The following is a 22,644-nucleotide window of genomic DNA, read 5'->3' as shown; positions in this document are numbered from 1 at the left end:
AATAGGTAGGCTGTCTTGTTTGCTGGATCTGTGTTAGTCTACTATTATCACTATACAGTACTTGTTGTTCACTATCATCCTAGTCTACAGACTTGCCTAGCTGACTCCACATACTGGCTTGACAGATATGTTCTGGTGAACAACTTTTATTAGTCAGACAATTACATCTTTGGGCTGTAATTATCCAGATAGTGAATAGCCCCATCTACACGTAGGTCGTCCTACTTGAGGCAGTCCCAAGTCCTACCTGAGGTAGGATAGATCTGTGTCTACACGTAGGAAGGTTACAGCAGAGATGTCACGCCTTCTGTCCTGACAGTACATAGGACGAAGTCAGGAGGGTTTCAGGAAACCTCTCAAAGGTGTCCTAAGTCAGGACGGTTTCAGGACAGGTTCAGGACGCGTTTGCATCTACACGCGCTTCAAACTATCCTGAATCCTACCTCAGGTAGGATTTTTAGTGCCGTGTAGACGAGGCTAATGATTGTATAGTGGAGTCATAGACCCAGCAACTGGAATGAAATAGAGTGAATTCATCCTATCTTACCTATACTACACAATCATGGAAATTTTCAAACTCTATCAATTTATATGAAAATCTAGCTATACCAGTGATCCATTTTGTGACATTATCTATGCAAATATGGAGTATCCACAATATTTACATAATCTGGAAGTGGCAAAATGTAACAATCAGGGATAAATTATGGGTAATATATTATTCAGATTTCAAACGGAAATATGAGTCACTGCCAAAACACACAAAATGTGATTACTGATGATAATGAGGTCACAACATTTGCTGACATTTCCCCCAGACACTTAAATCCGGCTAGCAAATAATGCCGACTATACAGTTTACAAAAAAGACTTCTTTTCCATATTGGTAAAGAAGGGTTAAGTGATCCGAAATTATCCACCATCTTGAAATAGGTAACAAGACGTGTGTTTTAATGTGTCAAGATGGATGGTCTGACTCACTTCCTGGCACAGTCTGTCATCTTGCATTTTAATCATCTCAAGGATATTTGCTATTTCTTCAATATTAAATCAGCCACGGCTACTTTGTTGAATACATTTCATGTTTTCATCATACTTGAAACTGTACGGTACTCGCGCTATATTCTCTCATAAAAATCCTTGACGACAGACTTACATATATGCTAATATTAAATATGACACCTGAAATTCAAACCTTTGACACACATAGACGAGTATTTGTTATATTAACTATAGTAACACCTGGCTATAGATATATGCTTTAACACCTGGCTATAGATATATGTGTATAGCATGTATTATGACCTCACACAAGCCAAGTTGAACACATTCAAACAAAAAATATAGAATTTATAACTATGTCACAAGAACACACCTATGTCAGTGGTTCTGTAGTACTTGAAATATTAGTCAAAATGTTCTGCCATTACTTTTCTCTGATCTTTCAGAAATTATGCTTGAGGAGGTATAACTATATCATTTACAATATCAGTTTTCTTCATTCCGCCTCAAAATACTCATAACCTACATGTAGGGTTTTGTTACTACTCATTTAGAAACTCAGTGACTAGGTCCTTTAGGTCACTAATATTTTTATAACCTACATGTAGGGTTTTGTCACTACTCATTTAGAAACACACAGTGACAAGGTCCTTTAGGTCACTAATATTTTTATAACCTACATGTTGGGTTTTGTTACTACTCATTTAGAAACTCACAGTGACAAGGTCCTTTAGGTCACTAATATTTTTATAACCTACATGTTGGGTTTTGTCACTACTCATTTAGAAACTCACAGTGACAAGGTCCTTTAGGTCACTAATATTTTTATAACCTACATGTAGGGTTTTGTCACTACTCATTTAGAAACTCAGTGACAAGGTCCTTTAGGTCACTAATATTTTTATAACCTACATGTAGGGTTTTGTTACTACTCATTTAGAAACTCACAGTGACAAGGTCTTTTAGGTCACTAATATTTTTATAACCTACATGTAGGGTTTTGTCACTACTCATTTAGAAACTCAGTGACAAGGTCCTTTAGGTCACTAATATTTTCATAACCTACATGTAGGGTTTTGTCACTACTCATTTAGAAACTCACAGTGACAAGGTCCTTTAGGTCACTAATATTTTTATAACCTACATGTTGGGTTTTGTTACTACTCATTTAGAAACTCACAGTGACAAGGTCCTTTAGGTCACTAATATTTTTATAACCTACATGTTGGGTTTTGTCACTACTCATTTAGAAACTCAGTGACAAGGTCCTTTAGGTCACTAATATTTTTATAACCTACATGTAGGGTTTTGTCACTACTCATTTAGAAACTCACAGTGACAAGGTCCTTTAGGTCACTAATATTTTTATAACCTACATGTTGGGTTTTGTTACTACTCATTTAGAAACTCACAGTGACAAGGTCCTTTAGGTCACTAATATTTTTATAACCTACATGTAGGGTTTTGTCACTACTCATTTAGAAACTCAGTGACTAGGTCCTTTAGGTCACTAATATTTTCATAACCTACATGTAGGGTTTTGTTACTACTCATTTAGAAACTCACAGTGACAAGGTCTTTTAGGTCACTAATATTTTTATAACCTACATGTAGGGTTTTGTTACTACTCATTTAGAAACTCACAGTGACAAGGTCCTTTAGGTCACTAATATTTTTATAACCTACATGTAGGGTTTTGTTACTACTCATTTAGAAACTCACAGTGACAAGGTCTTTTAGGTCACTAATATTTTTATAACCTACATGTAGGGTTTTGTTACTACTCATTTAGAAACTCACAGTGACAAGGTCCTTTAGGTCTATCCATAACAAAGTGACAAGTACAGATTTCATTTATGAAAACATTTCCTTGTTAGTTGAAAACACATCAAATGATTTAGACATGTCCAAAGGCAGAAACATGCACAAAAAGTCAACCTAATCAATAATTCATATACATGTAACTGTCAAAATACAAATATTAAGTTAAGGACAATTCTTTCTGTTTGTAATCAACATTTAGTCACTGTCATGTGAATGCCATGGATTCAAACATTCATCTGAAGGAGGACAGGAAATATTGATGTTCCTAACAGTGCTTATGATACATGTACTGTACATAAAAATTCTGTGAATTCTAGCTTCAGACCATGAAGGCCTTCCATTTATGTATACTGTAGTACATTTATATAAACACACTGTATTATTCAAAATGTAAAATGACATATACATCTCTCTCTATGCCAAATGTTAATCAATATGCTTTGACCCTGTAGGGTCAATGTATGTGACCTTGTTAGGTTACACAATGGATATATTTCACTGATGATGTCTATTTTCTGTATGGTTCTTTTCTACTGATTTGAACTTTGACCTTGTATGGTCAATAGACTATCTTGTGCGGTTTAAAAGAAAACTTTGATGATGTCTGTAAAAATGTATGGGCTTTCCTACTGATTTGACCTTTGACCTGTAAGGTCAATATGTGAGGATATCTGGAGGAAATACTTTTCTGATGATTATATCTATAAAACTGTATGGATCTTTACGGATTTGACCTTTAACCCTGCAAGTTCCTACAACAAACAACTTGAAATGTACCACTTACACATCAATCCCCTTCATTCAATCCTTCTTTCTGGAAACCATTACATTATAGTACAGCTTACCACGAAGTACTGTTGACATTCAAAATCCACATAAGAAACAAGCACCCCATAAGGTCCATCTAAATGCCCACTACCACTCTCACCAAAACCTTCTAGTTATAGTCCCTGGTGGTCCAATTTTGGAAGTGAAGACTACAAGGTACTAGTTTGATGGCTTGTGAAGTTAGAGGAAATGTTTCTAGAATGATGTCTGTAAACAGTACCAATCTGTGCTATTAGTATTCATGTTGATGAGTACAAAATCAGATCAGATATATTAAAACAAATACTTGTCCTATTTCCCTTTGACCCCATATGCTATCTCAATGCTGCCACTTTAGTTTCACTGGTAATTTTGATGGCCCACTTTGATTTGCCAACATCATTTATATTTCTATTAGGCCTAGATAGCATAAAACTGGCATACATGTTGTACGTGACACTGTCCACATCACTGCCCACAAAAGTATTTTATAATGGTTAATAATTACAATTTGATGACCTCATCTACCTCTAGTTTTATCTAGTTTGCTTTAAAAAATTATGACATAGCAATTGTTAACTTCATTATGCAAATGTTAGCACAGAGAACTGAACACATGTAGATGTGCATTACACTTGTAACTTTGATAAATGAATGGTTAGTTCAATAATTATCATAATCAGATCAATTTTAACTCCTACATACATTTATGATTACACTATTGAAGCTAATGTTTTCAATTAAGAGCACCTAGAAGTAGAACAGATATATTGTAACTACCGGACTACATGCATAAAATTTATCTGATTTCCCAATGTGTTTTCACTAAATAGTACCCAAATGTGTACATATATGTATGTTTACATTGTGTATCATTCCCACAAGTATACAATATTATGTCCAAAAAAATAACCCTCATATTCTTCACCAAATTTTGAAGACACCTCAGATGTCCTTTTTACATAGCTTTATATATGTGTATTATCTTAATTTGAATGATACATACATGTACACAAAAATATACATAGATAATATATCATTCTCTGCATATACAAGATCAATTATGAAAACATTTTCTTATATTCATACCCAAATTCAAAAAACTAATATATTTTTCTGTATGCAAATGTGTGTGTCCTATTTACATGATTATATACAGTTTTAGAGTTTAATGAGAATGTCTTCACAATGCCGAGTGCCGCACACCACACCTTTTAAAAAAGGAATTTCCACTGCTATTTTGCTTGACACATTTCAAATTCAATTCAATCTAGGATGTCTTGAACTACTGTGGAATATGACAACTGGGCTAGTGAACACCTAAGGCATTTCATTAACCTTCCTTTTGAAGGAGTGCTGCATATATTTTCCGTCAACTGTGCATGAAATCTCCATCATAATGTGTTAAAAATTCCACCAATAAACGGACAAAGCAGCTGTGCTTCTGAAGTATGATCATACGTATAATCAGCTTATTTGTTGTGAAATACTTTCATGTTGCCGATCTATCAATCGAATCAGTTTATATTTTACAATAATCCTGTCTACTGTATTATTACTGCATAGAGAGTGATTTGACTCTTAAATCCTAAATACTCTTGATATTTCATAATAAAGATTAATGGGCCATAAAAAACATCCAAATAATGATATTAAGGAGTTTAATAATAATATTGTGTGTATTATGAGGTTTAGAGATGAATGACATAAAACCAGATGTAAAGATATAGATGTACTATCAAACAGTCAACAAATTATATTCAGACGTTTAGTTGATGTTATGTTATTTCTCCATATGGAATATTCCTCAAAATATGTAAATCTGATTAACCATATATGGAATGTCTCATAAATATGCTAATTTTATTTGTATGGATACACCATATACATTGTGCCTGTCAGGAATTAGCTTTGGCTTTAGAGACAATATTTATACATTTTACTAACTATGCACTGATATTTATGATGCTATCATCATTGTTGTTGTCGTCGTCGTCGTCATCATCGTCGTCGTCGTCGTTGTCGTTGTCGTCATCATCGTCGTCATCATCATCATCTTTAATGGAAAATGTATTCCTGTTCAATCCCTGTATCAACTAAAAACTCCAAAAAACAACATCATCATCATCATCATCATCATCATCCTCTCTCTCCTCCTCCTCTTCCTCATCATCATCACTGTCACCACACTCACCTATCTTCTACATGAACTGCAGCTAAATTATACACAAATGAATTGAATGACAAAAGCAAATTCATGTCTCTGTGTTAACCTTGTATTTAAGGCCTGGAAGCTATCACAGGTATTGAACACTACTGAACAGACCTTGATATAAAATTGAAAGTACTGAGGCCAAGGTGAAAGTAAAACAGATAGTTTCCCCTTGACCTCAGCAGAAATTACACACACAATTACATATTAAATTGACATCTTGGAAATCTAACAAAATTATGACCCTATGAAGCCTAATATGATGTAATTAGCATATATCTACATATATATTATATAGACATTCTGAAAACCAAGGGGTTACAGGGGTTAATAGTGGAAATAAACTAGTAAGTTCAGAACTGGAAAAATATTAGAAAGATAGAGAAAATGTAATACTGTATTATCTGACTGACAATCGTATGAGTTTCTGTCATGTTATGAATCCTGTGTTTTACTTTTAATTGTATAGGAAATTGTATACATAACAACATACCATTACACTAGTAAATCACTATTAAGATGATGGAGGCAAGTGAAGTCACTCAACAAATTGATTTTCTGCTGAAGACTGCAAAATGCTTGCCATAAATCATTAAATTGAAAATTGAGATGGCCTTGAGAGCATCATATCTTATCTTTGCTGCTACTCCATATGGAGATTTGAAAATCTGACTGAGATTTGTCCTGAAGGTTTTTTCATTTGAAATAGAAATATACATTTGTATGTATCGTTGAATGGGAAGGTTGTTTTCTTTTTCAGCACTGAACAATATTCATATTTTACATGTAACATGTTTTTTTTTGTTTTATTTTACAGATATTTGGTTCACAGCCTTTGTCAATAAAAAAACTTGAATTTGATAATTATTTTTTGTCCTTAATTCTACACTGTTCATATTGACATTTAGCTATTATATACTGCTGACTTTCCTGGGGTGCTATTCAGAAACAAACCTGAATATGACGACGGGAATAGTTATGAAACAGATGTTGGTTTCTATGGTAACACAGGCAGACTAGCTTTTCATTTAACACATTTTAAATGTTATGTCTGTTATCAGCATGCCAGTACATTTACAGGTGATACTGCACTTTGAGTGTTCTAGGAAAATATAACGATAAATATTGAAAGTATGGTTGTATATGACCACAAGAAACAGATTTTACATATTTTGTAATATAATACTGCATATTCATATCACAGTTGGAATACAACATATTTTCTGTAACTTATATTGGATAATTCCGCTGAGTCATATATTTGACATGTTCTTCATTTCCCACAAAGTGGTAAAAACAAGGATGTGATTTCTGCAAAGTTCCTGAAATAAAAATAGCTTACCTACCTCACGCAAAACTCAAAGTCTAACTGTTAAAGATAAAGAGCATAAAACCTTCTTCTCAAGGCATGCTTGTGATAAATGACCAACGTTTCTAAGCATATGTTGAGTGCATATTGTCACTCAACAAAGGTTCTTATCCATACAGTAAAGTAATTAAGACAATTATCAAACTTATAAATAAATGATATTTGAGTTTTTCAAAATTTTCTAACACTGAATGGATTTTGTGTGTGTCTTTATTCACTTGTAAGCTCAAAATAACTAGCAAGCAATCTTTAATACAATGGTAGTACTTGAAAACAAGATATAACATACTGTGACTGGGAGGTAATAATTCTCTCTGGGCAAAGTCTATATACCTGTGTTCTCGGGTAGTAAGTAGTACAAATTGATCAGCATGTGTCCTAAGTGACAGTTCCTTTGTTGTATTGTGTTTCCTCCTAGGTGCAATGACAGCTCAAATAGTACCCATGGCAATGCTATTATCAGATATGCAGGTCAATGGCTGGTGGTTTGTCTTTTGAGATCAAAGGTCAAAGGTCATCCTGCTACATATTTTTTTTCAATCCAACTATTTTGTATTATTCTCCTTTTCTAATAAAACTATTTCAATGGAAAGAGTAGAAGGTGCATCGTTTAATGTTACCGAGGGATAAACGAAGACCGGATAAACGAAGACCAATCTCTTCCGCTTCAACTCGCAGACGTGTTAATTGCTTGACTGCCTGAAAGCCAGACATCTGTGCTACTACTGTTGGTCATACAGTTTATTGACTGTTACCCTCTGATGGCTTGAGGTGCTCTCAATGAAACTATTGACACATATGGGATACTTTACAGAATCAATTGCCTTTCAAACTACCCCTAGGTAATGCAAACCAAAATTTGGAGTGACTGTATATGCTATACTAGATTTGATGGGGTCACCTATTCAGAATTGTGTCACACTTTTACAGACATGTATATAGACTACATTTGTAGACTGTATCATATTACATTTTGTTATCCTTGTGTTTTCTCCAATGACTACTTGTTGACAGGTGTTACTATATGTATATTAACAGTCCACTTTAAAGGTTTTATCCTGATTTTGGGGGGTGGGGGTTCAGTGGTGTTTTGTGAAAGGGGCGGGTACTCTGGTACTCATCTAAAGTTCCACTACATATATACAGTTCTAATCTGAGGAATTACAAGTACAATGAACAAATCATGTTACATGAACAACAAAACTGAAAAAAACCCACTGGTAATACACTGGAATAATTTGCCTGTAGTTCATACCAGATTGAAGAATACACTGTGTATGATGTGTGTATGGAGTGGTGTGGTTGCGTGTGTATACATGTGGAGTGGTATGGCGGTAGTGGAGTGTATGTGCGTGTTTGTATGGGTTGTACTGGAGGGCAGTGGTGGAGCGTATGTACGTGTTTGTATGGGTTGTCGTGGAGGGCAGGTTAAAGGAGACATGGAGGGGGCAATACTACATGTACACCAAATAATGTTACTTGTAGGATAACATTCCATACCAAATTATAAATTGATAATGTGATACTGCTACTGACACTTGATAAATGTTACAAAAAAGTAAGAATAAATGAATGCCTATATACATGTATCATTCTAAATGCGGTTCCTAAAATTTAACTTACCATACCAGTAAAAGTAGCGTTGATGCTAGTTACACAAAACAAAACTAAAGGAGTGAAAAGTATAATCATATAATTACATACAGTGCTGTCAATGAAACATACAACACCAAGATAAAACAAGTAAACTCACCTTTCACAATCATTTTGGCACAAGAGTTATAGACATGTTCTTGCGTTGAGTTAGGTTTGAAAATTTTGTCAAACACCCATACTTTACCCTGTGAAGATATGAAAAAGACAAAAGAATGAATGATTGACACATGCCAGTCAATGTGAAGTGTCAACATAATTATGTATGCATAAATAAACAATACTGTATCATCATACATTGTATGTAAGAGTGAGATTCTAAATTTGCCATCAATATCATAGAACGATAAATCTAAATCATCTTCTTATATTTTATATTGGACATATCATAGTTGTCAATTGTTAATAAATTAAAGAATGTATAGTTGTCAATGTAACTAAAATCTGATGTAGGATTTATGGCTAATACCTATGTTATATGTTATATGTTGTGTGTATATTGGTGGTTCTTCCTTACAAGGCAATCACTCTCAGAACAACAAAATTGAAAACAAGCAACAATGCAGAAATCAAGGTAAATAAAGATCTAATCCTACATCAGAATTTAATCAGATTGGTATCTTTGTATGCAGTTGTAGATGTAGTTAATTAAACTTTAGCTACTATTCAATATAATATTCACTGTACTCTGACCATCTTTTGTGAAAATAATATAAAATAGAACTGGTTTGTAATACTGTAAAGCTAGGAAATGAACAAAATCTTCACATTGATATTACCTAATATTTGTGTGAATTGAAGACAGTGTGTATTACAAGGTTCTAGTAGTCTTTTTTGACATTTAGTATACCAGTTGTCACAAGTCCTTTTTGTGTATGAACAATTCATCGTAAGAATGACAAATCATAAGCCCCTCTTTGGGAGCCAAAATGATGTACATGCTTATAAAGAAAGAGATCTACCAGCCCTCAACATTGGCCTTGAACACGTTTAATAACAGAATACACATTATTGGACATTGTAGAATTGTATTTGAAATTGATGAGGTTGGACAAACATTGTGGTAAACACCCATGGGTAAATTTTGAACTTTGATTACTGATTGCCATCATGCTAATAACTGTGACTGTGAGCTATCATCCTAAGTTTTGCAGTATTTCAGTAAACTAGTTATACAATATATAATATTGATGCTAAGACTTGATGTTCTCCTTGAAATGGGTAATAAGGGTGCCGAGACCACTATCACTTCTGAGCACCAGCTTGATAAAATGGAAAAATGCTTAAACTAGTTCACTGCTATCTACATGTATATTGGACTCTGACCCTTGATACACCTATTCCTGGTCTTCTAGTGGCAAATACTAGAGTGGAGGCCTGACCCTTGATACAACCCTTCCTGGTCTCCTAGTGACAAATACTAGAGTGGAGGTCTGACCCTTGATACAACCCTTCCTGGTCTCCTAGTGGCAAATACTAGAGTGGAGGCATGCCACTCAACCCTCTTGAGAACAAATTCTAGGAAGAACATCAGGTTTTATAGAAAAAGTCTTGCAAATGAAACACATAGACATGAGAGCTCAAACTAAACGTTGATCAAATATTAATGAGAGTGAGAGAGCAAAGCGTTGGTACTATGAAATATTCATTCCAAGTATGAAAGATTAGATATTGAATCATCAATGCATATTAAATATTCTACAATAGACAGTCTGACTGACTGTCTATTTGGGTGACTGCAGGATAGATAAACACGCCATCCAAAAGGTAGAGTGTAAGCTGCTGTCAACTGTGAAAATATCATATGACATGAAACATAACACATTAAATTCCTATCAGTTTGGCGCTATGGGATAGGATTGTATCTCATTAATAGAAGACAGGCTACCTGGATTGGTTGACCCTAGCAGATAATCTAGTTTTATAATTGATGTAATTTAACACAGTGAAAGATGACAGCTTTGTACATATATCATCTAGTTTTCCCTTTGAATTTCTCACACTGCATAATAAAAACTCGACTCAAAATTTGTACAAATTTTGCCATTCAGTGTATGTATGTATGTATGTATGTATGTATGTATGTATGTATGTATGTATGTATGTATGTATGTATGTATGTATGTATGTATGTATGTATGTATGTATGTATGTATGTATGTATGTATGTATGTATGTATGTATGTATGTATTTCAAACAAATTTTTGTTTCAGATTCGATACCTTATCCATTTTGTATCTCTCCATAATTTTTAAAACAGTTCCATCAAAATCAATTTCAGTAGCCTTATATCAGTTATACATTCAGTTTCAAAGGTTAACATTTCACACATTCCAAATATCAAGTATTCTAAAATTATTATACTGATTTAACAATTTTGATGCCTAGATATTATGTCAATAATAATTAATGAGTTAAATCATTAGAAATTATATTAGTATTTGTCACTAATGGCTCAGAACATATTTTATAATTTTGCACTGCCCTAGAAAAATACTTCTGTACAATAACTACCAGCTTTATGTTTCTCTGTGAAAGCTTGGTGCAACCCTGTGGGTTTCTTTCTATTTCAAATGTGAAAATGTTGTCTTTCCTTTCAAAATTATGACAAGACTTTGCAAATTGCTTCAAGTAATTTGTATAAATCTTATTATGACTACTCTACAGAAAACTGGAAATCTCTGAGACAGTAGTTTAGTATTATTTAGTTGACAAAAGTATGGCATATTGATAATTTCACAACATGCGCTTCCTTTTTGCATACTTTATGGATCATAAATTAATATTTCATCGTCTAGTTTTTGCATCTTTGATGATACCCATTAACAGAAACCCCTAGATAGATTTCAACAATGTAAGTTTTACCATTTCATAGTCCCTTGATAATATGAAGGTTGTTCTAATGACATTCTCAGTAACAACACTGCCACTTTACTTACTCCAAGGTATGAACATTTCTAGTTTGTAATAATTAAAATTAGCTGAAAATAACATTTTCAAACTTCTGTCACTTTCAAGCCCAAATGTTTCCATACAAACAAAAATTTATTTACAATTATTTCATATCTTCATTTCATCTGGAAGGACCAACGTTCAATTCAAATTCTGGAAAAATTGTCTTCAGTGTTTTTTTTGAGATTCCAATATTACAGTAGCTTATCATACACATTGTTTCTCAGTAGGTCCTTTTGAGACTGTTTATTTGTAAAGAGTGATATTTCATGTATCATTCAGTGACTGTGTCCCCATTTCATGTAAATGGAGCACTAAGTATAGTCCAATAATGAGACAGCATTGACAGAATTACTCATTATGAAGTGGTGGGATAACATGCCATCAGTACGTGATTATAATTCAACATGGCAGAGAGAGGCCCCATTTCTGGATATTTCACAAGAACCGAAATCAACACAGTAGTGAAATATGTCTTCCACTGTACATTTTGAGTGACATAATTGCAACCACAGAAACACTTTATGGGAGAAATTCATTTTGATTATGGTAACAGTTACTTGAAATTTACATAACAGTAGTTTGGACATTTGATATATTCAGCCAATAAATGATTGCAATCTAAGTGAAATCAACATGATTGAACACAAAATTAACATTCTTTGACCTTTCATAATGATTACATAACAAATCCATCAAAATATTGACTATAATTGGAGGTTCATTTTCTGCAAATCTATTTCAAAATGATGAATGCACAAAAAGACTAAGAATCTTGTATTCATTACATTTCAAAGAGCGAAAAGAGCAGTATGTTACTGGGATAATTGTAGAAATGGAGAGGAAATATTTGACTGAATTTGAACCTACAAATGATGCTGTCATCTGTAGTATTATCATCTTGGTAAACTGTTATGGTGTTGAATGGTTTACACATACATACATATGAGAAACTGATATGAAAATGGCCTTTCCCGCTGATAACATATGGGCTGTTACATTTCTCCAGGGAACCAAAACGTTTTTATTGGAATTCCAATACTGCAGGCAGACCTGCAATATCTGTCAAATTAAAAATTCATTTTAATTTCCTGTAAACAGGATAATCCAAACGTAATCAAACTTATTACAAATTTGTATTTAATTATGTGTAAATTTCAATCAGAATATGATTTAATATTTACGTTCATTTGTTATCATTTCATGTTTATTTCTAGTCTGGGTTGATTATGGGGAACTGGTTACCATGTCCTGGAATGAACATCACCGTAAATATTACAATGTATGTTTCAAAATGCCAACATTCTGTGACATATATCAGTTAAGGTCAGTAGGTATATATTAGTTGTACTATCAATAGGAGCTGGTTATCATGTCCTGGAATGAACATCACTGCAAACATACAATTGTATATTTCAAGAGGCCCACATTCTGTGTGTCAGTCTGAGTGTTATAGATATAACATAGGGCACTTCTCATAGCAGAATCTGCTATGTAGATTTCCATGAAGGGTCGTCAATTCCATTACTGTCTAAAGTTGAAGAAAGAAATTTGACATGACTAATGTCTCTTACAGATTGTCAGAAAGTGCCTGACAGTAGACTATTCAATCGATATCAAGCAATCTAACGTTATCAGGGCAGATATCTCAGGTTAGGTTAGGTTTCAGGGCATGACAGATATAAAATATAATTAAATTAAGTGGTATACTACCAATCATTTTGTAAAATTTTGTTCAGAGTATATGCGTATGTTAAATTAATGTTCCTCACTTTATTTAAATTCATATCACTGAAAAACACTTTAGTATACAGTCATGCAACTGCTTGGTCTATACTTACAGCAAGTGACTGGGAAGGTAGCCCAGAGACTTGCCTATCTGACACAGCACACTGGTTTTTTTTTCCAGGCTAATGACACTAGCTGAATAGCCAACCAAGTCTTTGGGCTATTGTGAAGTTGGAAAAGCAATTATTTTGAAATGTTTAGCTGAAACTTTTGTTATACCATAATTCTTACCCATTCTCAGTACATCTTATATATATTCTACATCTTTCCCATTTTAAACTGTATAATTTTGATTTCCATATAGTCTTTAATTCTCTACAGACATTTCAATTGCTGCAATAGTTCATAGTAAGAGGATCATCACATTGTGAAAGCAGTCTTACATGTAATGCAAAAAGTCAAAACTACCTTATATATATTACTGTTGTGTAATATCTATCATACTTTTGGTCTTGAAAATGTTACTTTGGCAGAGTATGACAAATTTTCATGTAAATACGAGAAAGGAAAGATGGTGTCCATATTGTACACCTTAAAAATATATGTGATGTACAATGTACAGTTTCAGTTTACTACAATACGACCAAGGGATCAGCAAAGACCATGCATTTTATTTTTCAGACATACCTGTAAACTTGTAACTCTACTGACCTTTGAACCTGAACTTTATTTATCAATCAATCAATCAAATCATTGATTTCAGTTCACATCAAAATTACATCAATGATGGTGTAATTATATCACTTGCATGATTACAATGTGCTTAGCACATTGAATTCACTGCTAAGTGCACCTATAGTCGATGTTCATGCATCGTTAGATCTCTGTTCGTTTATTTCTTTCCCTTGAACATACCTGTACTGTACTGTACTATACATGTACATAATACCTGCATCTTTAAAGTCTTTGTGTACTTCATGCCAATGATTGACAAACAAATGTGGAAGAATTACTCAATGCATTAGTTTCCAGTTCTGGTTATTTCCTTGATAGCCATTATCACTAAGTGACAACATAATGCAACTAACAAGATCCCATTCTCGGCGTTCATCAAATCGTGACGAACAAGATCCCATTCTCTGTGTTATCAAAATTCAAACTAACAAGATCCCATTCTCCATGATTATCAAAATGCAACTAACAAGATCCCTTTCTCCACGTTTATCAAAATGCAACTAACAAGTTCCCATTCCGTTTATTCATATTTTTAACTGACAGTGCAATATACCAGTAAACAAGCAGATTAAGTGACTGTTACTTTCTGATTGGACGATATCATTTGGTTTAAATGTTATTTCCTGTTCATAAAGATGATAACAGCGATTGGCATTTTGCTTTGTCTTAAATTCCATGTACAACCATCTTGAATTTCATGTTTTTTTAACCATCACATTCATCTTTCATTACATTAGCTACATGTAAACAGAACGATCAAATGATTATTAATCTGTCTACATGCCTCATCACCTTGGATTTTGAAGCAGTTGCCATGGTACAAATCATTGGTCAACGACACAACGATTGTAACTCTCACACTGCAAAAAGAGAAATTCTTATAGCTATCAATAACACACACTTTGCTTTGTTTGATGTTATTCAAGTCTTTTCTTTGATGTCATTTACCAACAATATTAACAAAAGAGCTCCTGAGTTCTACAGTATTTTTTCCCTTCTTTCTTTTACAACGCAGCTACACTTGTGCTATGTTTTTATTTTCAATTATCCTCACAACGGATTAACAGTTTTGCAGCTGCCACACTACTTTTCTTTTAGAGAAATCTTTAAATTAACTTCTATTTCCATTCAACCTTGTCAACAACATTGAAACCCCAACTCCTTGCCAATTACCAGGGGCCATAGTCACACTGCTATCTGCCTGTATTCCAAGGGAATGATCATGTCCAACAAGCTAACTCATCTTTCCTTGCTGAGACTGCACTACCCAATTATTGACAACAAGCTGACAAGGAACTGTCACAATTACTCAATCTAGCAAAGACTTTCTTGATCATACTATTTCAGGTTTTAGGTTTCATTGGGTCACTGGATTCAAAGACGGGGGTCATGGTAGGTCACATACTTGAATAAATAATAAGAATAATGATGACTTTGTCACCTGGTAACACTGGTGCACTGTTGGGATGTTTTGTTTACATGAAATATACTAGTATTAATAGGGAAGAATGAAAGGGAGAAAATTGCCACTGGGTGTCTGATATTGCTGTGACATGTATTCAACTTCTGTCATGCATAATGAAGACATGCCTTTGGTAAATCAATATTTCGGAATATGTACATATTTAGATTAATAGATGAATTTAATGATTAGAAATATTACAATATCAGCATTGATTAAAACTTTATCAACAAGTTTATCAGAAGAACTCTATCAGTAATCTACTAAATTTAGAGAAATAAAATAAAAACAAATTCTAAAATTCAATTCACTCAGTAGCAAATACAATAAAAATATTATATATTATCTACTTTTTAGTACTTCAAAGGTAATGATACCCAGACATGTAAGTAAGGAAAATAAATTAACTTGTCAGCTGTTTTTATCCCACTAACTGAACCAGTGACTAATCATGCTGACATCTGATCTTTAGTGGTTTGACACAGAATAGTACAATAGGACTGTACAAACTCCATAGGAATTCAAACATCAGAATCATTGCCCCATATTCAGTACTACATGTACACTACGTTCAGCACGTACACCCATTCTATTTTAGAAAATCAGATATATTGATTGCCAAATAAATATTACATAAGGTGGGAAAAACTTAACAATAAATGAGAAGTGGGAGCTGTGTAATGATACATTAGACAGGGACATTTAATACAAAAGACTGCGACAACATAATAGTTATGGTGCCTAAACGTAACAGTTATGGTGCCTATAACAGTTGGGTGCCTAAACAGTAACAGTTATGGTGCCTATAACAGTTGGGTGCCTAAACAGTAACAGTTATGGTGCTTATAACAGTTGGGGTGCCTAAACATAATAATTATGGTGCTTATAACAGTTGGGGTGCCTAAATGTAACAGTTATGGTGCCTATAACAGTTGGGGTGCCTAAACAGTAACAGTTAAGGTGCCTCTATGAATACTATGGACCTTTCTAATGAAGGTGATTTGATTGGTTATTAGGATTTCATATAATTAGGACAATTTGGTCATTTCATGGCCAAAACTACAACAAATCCTTCCTTTAATGAAAGGATGTTATGATATCTGATCAGGTTTTACATTTTATATTCAGTTCAAGACGACGACTACATGTACCTAACCAAACAACAAAATCTACAAGTCAGTGATAAAACCATCTCAATCTATTTATTTCTGCTGGACTCTGAGACACTCTGAAAATCATTTAACATTTTTTAAGATAATAATTTTCATTACTTTAATGAATATATCATTCTGAGGTAATGCTTATACATTTTAGATAAGTACAATGTAGTACACAATTATTAGAAATTATGAGTGCTAGTACTCCAGCATGGAGTCTGATATAAAATGTGATTTAAGAGACAAACAAAATTTGTTGCGATAATTTTAATTAGGGCAGACTTTGAGATCAGAAATAGTTCTGTATAAATACCTCAAATTTACTTCATTTTAATGGGTGTAACTCTACGCAATGGCTTTACAGTAAATCTATACTGAGTCATCACAAAAAATCTTCAATGAAAGTTTCTCATTAATATATTGTCTGATGTTAAAATATTTATTCAATATCATAATTCTGCACAAAAACTATTGAAATTTTCATATGAAGATAAGATATAAATATATTAGGTTTCCTCACTATCTTTGTAAAATCTACATAATTAAATTGCTGTCTTTCAAATCAGACTAGTGTTTCTTTTTAAAGTATACCTCAGATAGCCTTCACTTTACTTCAGTGACTACCTTGGGGCCTAGTTGAGGCTGCCATATAAGTCTTCCACTGTCTGCATTGGTTCTTACAAAATCAGTGTAAGCTTATTTGCAAATCCTGACTTCATGTAGTCTATTTGATTTTTCATGTCTGGAGTGTTATTATGAATTGAGATGTTCTTCTTAATTTCTTTTCTTGCATTCTGTTGTGAGATAATTATTAGTTTTTACATGAAACATGTACATGTTTATAAATTCATCCATATTTGACATGCATAAATACTAAATGACAAGTATCACTATTTTGGTCTAGTTTACACTGTGTATTTATTGCAACTCGCTTATATTTGTAAAATATTTGAATTAAAGATTTGGAACACCAAGTATCTGTGTCTGATACAAGTACATGTAACATGAAGTACTTGAATACTTCTAGAACATGGTCTTGGTCAACATCTATTGCAAAATAATATGGCAGACATTTTGGAAAATGGCGAATTACTGATAGCGACTAAATGTACATGTAACTTGAAAACTAAATTATAGGGCATAGATGGATGACAGAAGTACTTTGTTAATTATCAACATCAAGTGCTTGATAAGACATTGAAATAGACAAACAAGGTGTACATGTTAAATTTCCCATGGCCTTGATACAGCAATATATTCAAGGAAATGGACAATCTTGAAATATACAAGGTATTACTACTTTCATCAATTGACACTAAACTTCAAAGGATGCGGTTTTTAAGATTCCGATAATACTAATAAAACTTGTACTCTAACGCTATGATGGATTCTTCCTTTCTTTGTGTCATTCATTCTTCATTTGTATATGAACCAATAAACAATCTTATCGCCGTGATTATAATATTAGCATCTCCATCTGGGAATACATCGACATGAATATTGCTATCCTTGGGGAAAACATACAAGTCTGGCAGGACAATATAAGGGACTTTATCACAGCAAGCATCGAGGCAAAGATCACACTAACATCTAGGAAGGAATGTTTTAACTTTTTGCTGAGGCTTTAACAGAGAGGGAGAAATCTGATAAAAGACACTTATTTTATAAATTATAAACTATCATATCTCAGGAAAATCTGGTAAATATCAGGGGAACTGCCTACTCAGGTACATTTTACATGCTAATGGCCTACATCAAAAACACAGGGAAATCTTACCACAGCTTGAACTCTGCACTGGATTCAGTCATATCTGACTGTAGGAACTACAGTACAGCAAACAAAAACACAGTACATTTTCAAACAAGCACATTTTCAAAAAGTCTGTTTTAAATCATTTCAAATAAATTTGAGCAAATATCAATTTTTTCTTTAAGACTATTTCAAGGTCTCTCTATTCTCTTGTCTTCATATATTAATACATGTACATTTGCATTCAGAAGATGACTTGATGACTTCAGAAACATATAGTCTGGTTTTTAAACACATTTAATACTTAGTAATATATTATTTTTCAGGTCTTCAGGCAAAACAGAGGCTCTCAAGGAATTTGTACTGTACTGTGAGAAAAGTAGAAAATTCACAAGTGGTTTTATCATGGCCTTGGAATATGTGAATTACATGTAATGACACACTTCATGTTTGGTTTCAATTAGACAACACAATTTATTATTTTGTATTTTCTAATTTCATAATCAGGTCGGTATATAATTCTAAGACGTTATTATTTGCCAAAATGTCTGCTTTATTTCATCAACCATTTGTGATATACATGTAACTGTAAGACAGAAAAGCAGTTTCTTCCAATCATGTGTATTTTTTAAATGACGTCATATTTATCAGTGTACCCTTCCATGTCACTGTGATGTCAAAGGTTAAGTGACATGTACATGTAGTGTCTACTTTTTAATTACCTGTCAATTTAAAATTAAAAACTCAATATCTGATTCTAGTAATGAACTTGAGTGATTATTTGTAATCAGTATTTTCATTTGGCATTGGAAAATACATGAGTCATCAAGAAACCATTGATATCATCACATTGTACACACTGCTGAAGGACTGTTTTTGAGAAAATTTGATGCATGGACTTTTTCCAGTTATGTCTGTAGTGTAGGTACTGGTGTAAAACCATGGCAATTTCCAAATCATTTATTGCCATATTTTCTTGAAAAATAATGTACATTTCGCAGCTTACAATATTCTATACTTTTATGGCGTCTGTGGTGGTGGCAGTGGGCAAATGTTATTATTTTTACTGCACTATTTCTGGTACAGTATATTGATGAGAACGCCTCAAAGAGGCTATATAAGATTACCTACCAAGATGTCTAGATTATTAATAATTATTTTACAGTAATTAAAAGTGGGACAAGAAGGTGATATGTCAAAATACTGTTTATATTATATCATGCTACTATGCGCCATTCTGATTGGATAATAACTGTGGTAAAATCCCATTTTACCATGGCTGGCAGTGGTAAAATGGGCCCCTAAACTAGCATATGAATAGTACATACAAGCTGAATGTGTTCGTTCTTATACCAATAAGTTAACACTTCCTCAGAGTAAAGGTGTGTCAGGTATCCTGTACAATAGTTTGGGTTACAGTAGTCCAAATAATTCCACTGATGACCTTGCGATCGAAAGCAACGATTGATCAGTGGCTTCAACATCACTGGCCATGGCTGATAAGGTACAAGTTCTCCCATGCAACGAGCCGTCTCAGCGTCCTGCTCTCGTTGAATCAAGCAACACCAATTTAACTTTTAACCATCAGTCAAGTGCGTCAGGATTATTTCAAAACTGTACATTTTCAGGTTCAGTCAATGTTCAATTTGTTAACCATTACATTAAAGTAGCGTAACGTCGCGTCTCTGATTTACTGTCTCCGATTCAACTGATTCAACGCCGAGACATCTATTTTTAGCAGTGTACAAGATTGTATTGTTCATATGTAAATATCCAAACAAAATTGTTACTTTCTTTGACCTCTTGCCCCGTTTTCTTTGTTGCTAGTTTCAACGCGTTTTCGTTATGCATTATATGATGTAAATAAAGTAATTTATCAATGCAATGCAATGTAGTGTATGGTTTGTGTTCATAACGTTCATGCAGTGTGTGTGTCCGGGGGCGACATGAACGTATCCACTCATCAAAATATGCTCGTTCCCGACGATCTATTACCGACGATCTTTTCCTGTACGTGCGAATTCGCCTTTTTCAGGCATATAAATAACCACAGATTCACATTTAGAAGATATAGACACATATTTTGATATAATATAATAGCAATAACTCCCTCCGAAGGTGGGTATACACTCGAATTTGGTACAATTCGCTCCATATTCGGCTCGTGCTATATGTCGCGAATTGTACCAAAATCTTGTGTATACCCGCCTTCGGCGGGGGGTTATTGCTTAAACCTTGACAATCAAATATTGTGTGTCAACATTTTTTGAAAGGTAAATCATTACTACATGTATGTAGACTCTGAGATTGGCGGTTTAATGGCCAGTGGTAAGGAAAACCACATCATGCTATCAACAACATGGATTGGTGACATTTTTCAAACCACATTTCAAAATGCCAGCATATACATGTGTATATATATCATATACATGTAACTAAGTATGTACAAACTGTTGGCATTAGTAAGGTAAATGGAACTAATTTCATCACCTGTGTAATGATCGGTCACACCTATCTGACTATAGGTATGTGATGCAATACTAGTCAGGTATGTCCTATACTGTATACGTACCATAACCGCTATGTGCATGCATGGTTGACACTTTACATCTCTTTTTTGAATATTTCTTGTTATTCAAACAGCCAGTGATGTCATTTCACCCCCCCCCCCCCCTCCTCACCCTAAACCTACATGTTGCACAATGTATGAAAGAAGTGTACAAAAAATCCTTTGTCAACTGTAGACTCCATGGAAACATAAAACTGTGTAGGAATGCATTATGTAGTGAAATATGAAAACTCATGACAAAGGGGTAAAACTTTATTTAAAGATATCTAATGTGATCAGAAAGAAAGATTAAAATAATATTTAACAACTTGTACAAATGAACACAGATTCAGAAGTGCTAAAAATCAAAAGTGAACAAAAAACTAGCCAATATGTACAATGTATAATTCAATTTTATTGGCAATCTTTTGGAAAATCTTCCTGTTTAGGGTTAGTGCTAGGATTTCAAATGTAATAGCCACATATTATGTCTGTGGCAAAAATCCCCAAATTTTCTTACATGTTACAATTTTATAAATGGAGGAATATTATAAGAAGAAATATTCTTAAGTGTGTAAAATCTTATGACCCATGATGATGAGGTAAATGTATGATGTAATTTTTGGTATTATTGAGTACAAGGTATATAATTTATGGAGAATCATGGTAAATTTACGGTATGGGGAAATGAAAACTATACCCAAATTAATACACATTTAAAGTGTTTATCAAAACTATATAATATTGTATAAGCCTAGGGAAGTAATACTGCAACAGTAATCACTAATTTTCTTTTTTTCTACAAATAGCTTCAAATGATTAACAATTTAGCTACATCATACATGAGTACACAGGTAAGACACTGATCTCTGCCAATCCTGACCTCTGACCCCATACATTCATCTATGACATACCTTGATCTGTGATCATTCCTAGCTTTTGATTGACAAAACTTATCAACACAAACACAGCAATCCCTCAGAAATTTCATTTGCTAATGTTTGATCTGCTAAAGTCATTTTTTATTAAGTATACTGTATACTGTAATTAGTTTGTCTGGCAAGCCAAAAGTACATACACATTTAGTAGAAATAACAGTTTGGTTCTCATATTCCAATTACCCTGTATTAATACCAGGTATACATATAGATTCTTGGTTATATTTCTATTGAAAATATACAAACATGCATATAAAATTCACAGATGTAACATTATCACAAGATTAAAATAACAGAACCATGACAAATGTAAATGCAATACAATGTAACGAAGCCATGTTTGTTGCAATTACAGACAACTTTATTTGTATTCAGCTGTGTGCGTGTTGTGGGTCCATTTGATGAATTTTGCATTCCTAGTCAATTTAATATTTGTGATGAGAATGCTGCATTAGCTAGGGACATGACTTGACATACAAATAAGATTAGCCTGGGCAATGTACATT

General features: G+C 33.5%; 1 protein-coding gene across 3 annotated transcripts in view; it reads right to left on the bottom strand.

Annotated features, from left to right (window-relative positions):
- LOC144434707 (kinesin heavy chain-like) overlaps positions 1–22,644 on the bottom strand; it is a 52,142-nt gene that overhangs the window by 22,844 nt on the left and 6,654 nt on the right. For all 3 annotated transcript variants that reach the window (XM_078123222.1, XM_078123223.1, XM_078123224.1), the window contains exon 2: positions 8,968–9,055. In XM_078123222.1, coding sequence (XP_077979348.1) covers positions 8,968–9,055 — 88 coding nt within the window. The remainder of the gene's footprint in view (positions 1–8,967; positions 9,056–22,644) is intronic.

Source organism: Glandiceps talaboti, chromosome 4 (assembly GCF_964340395.1).
Source record: "Glandiceps talaboti chromosome 4, keGlaTala1.1, whole genome shotgun sequence".
NCBI classification, from domain to species: Eukaryota; Metazoa; Hemichordata; class Enteropneusta; family Spengelidae; genus Glandiceps; species Glandiceps talaboti.
This window is presented reverse-complemented; position numbering and strand designations above follow the sequence as displayed.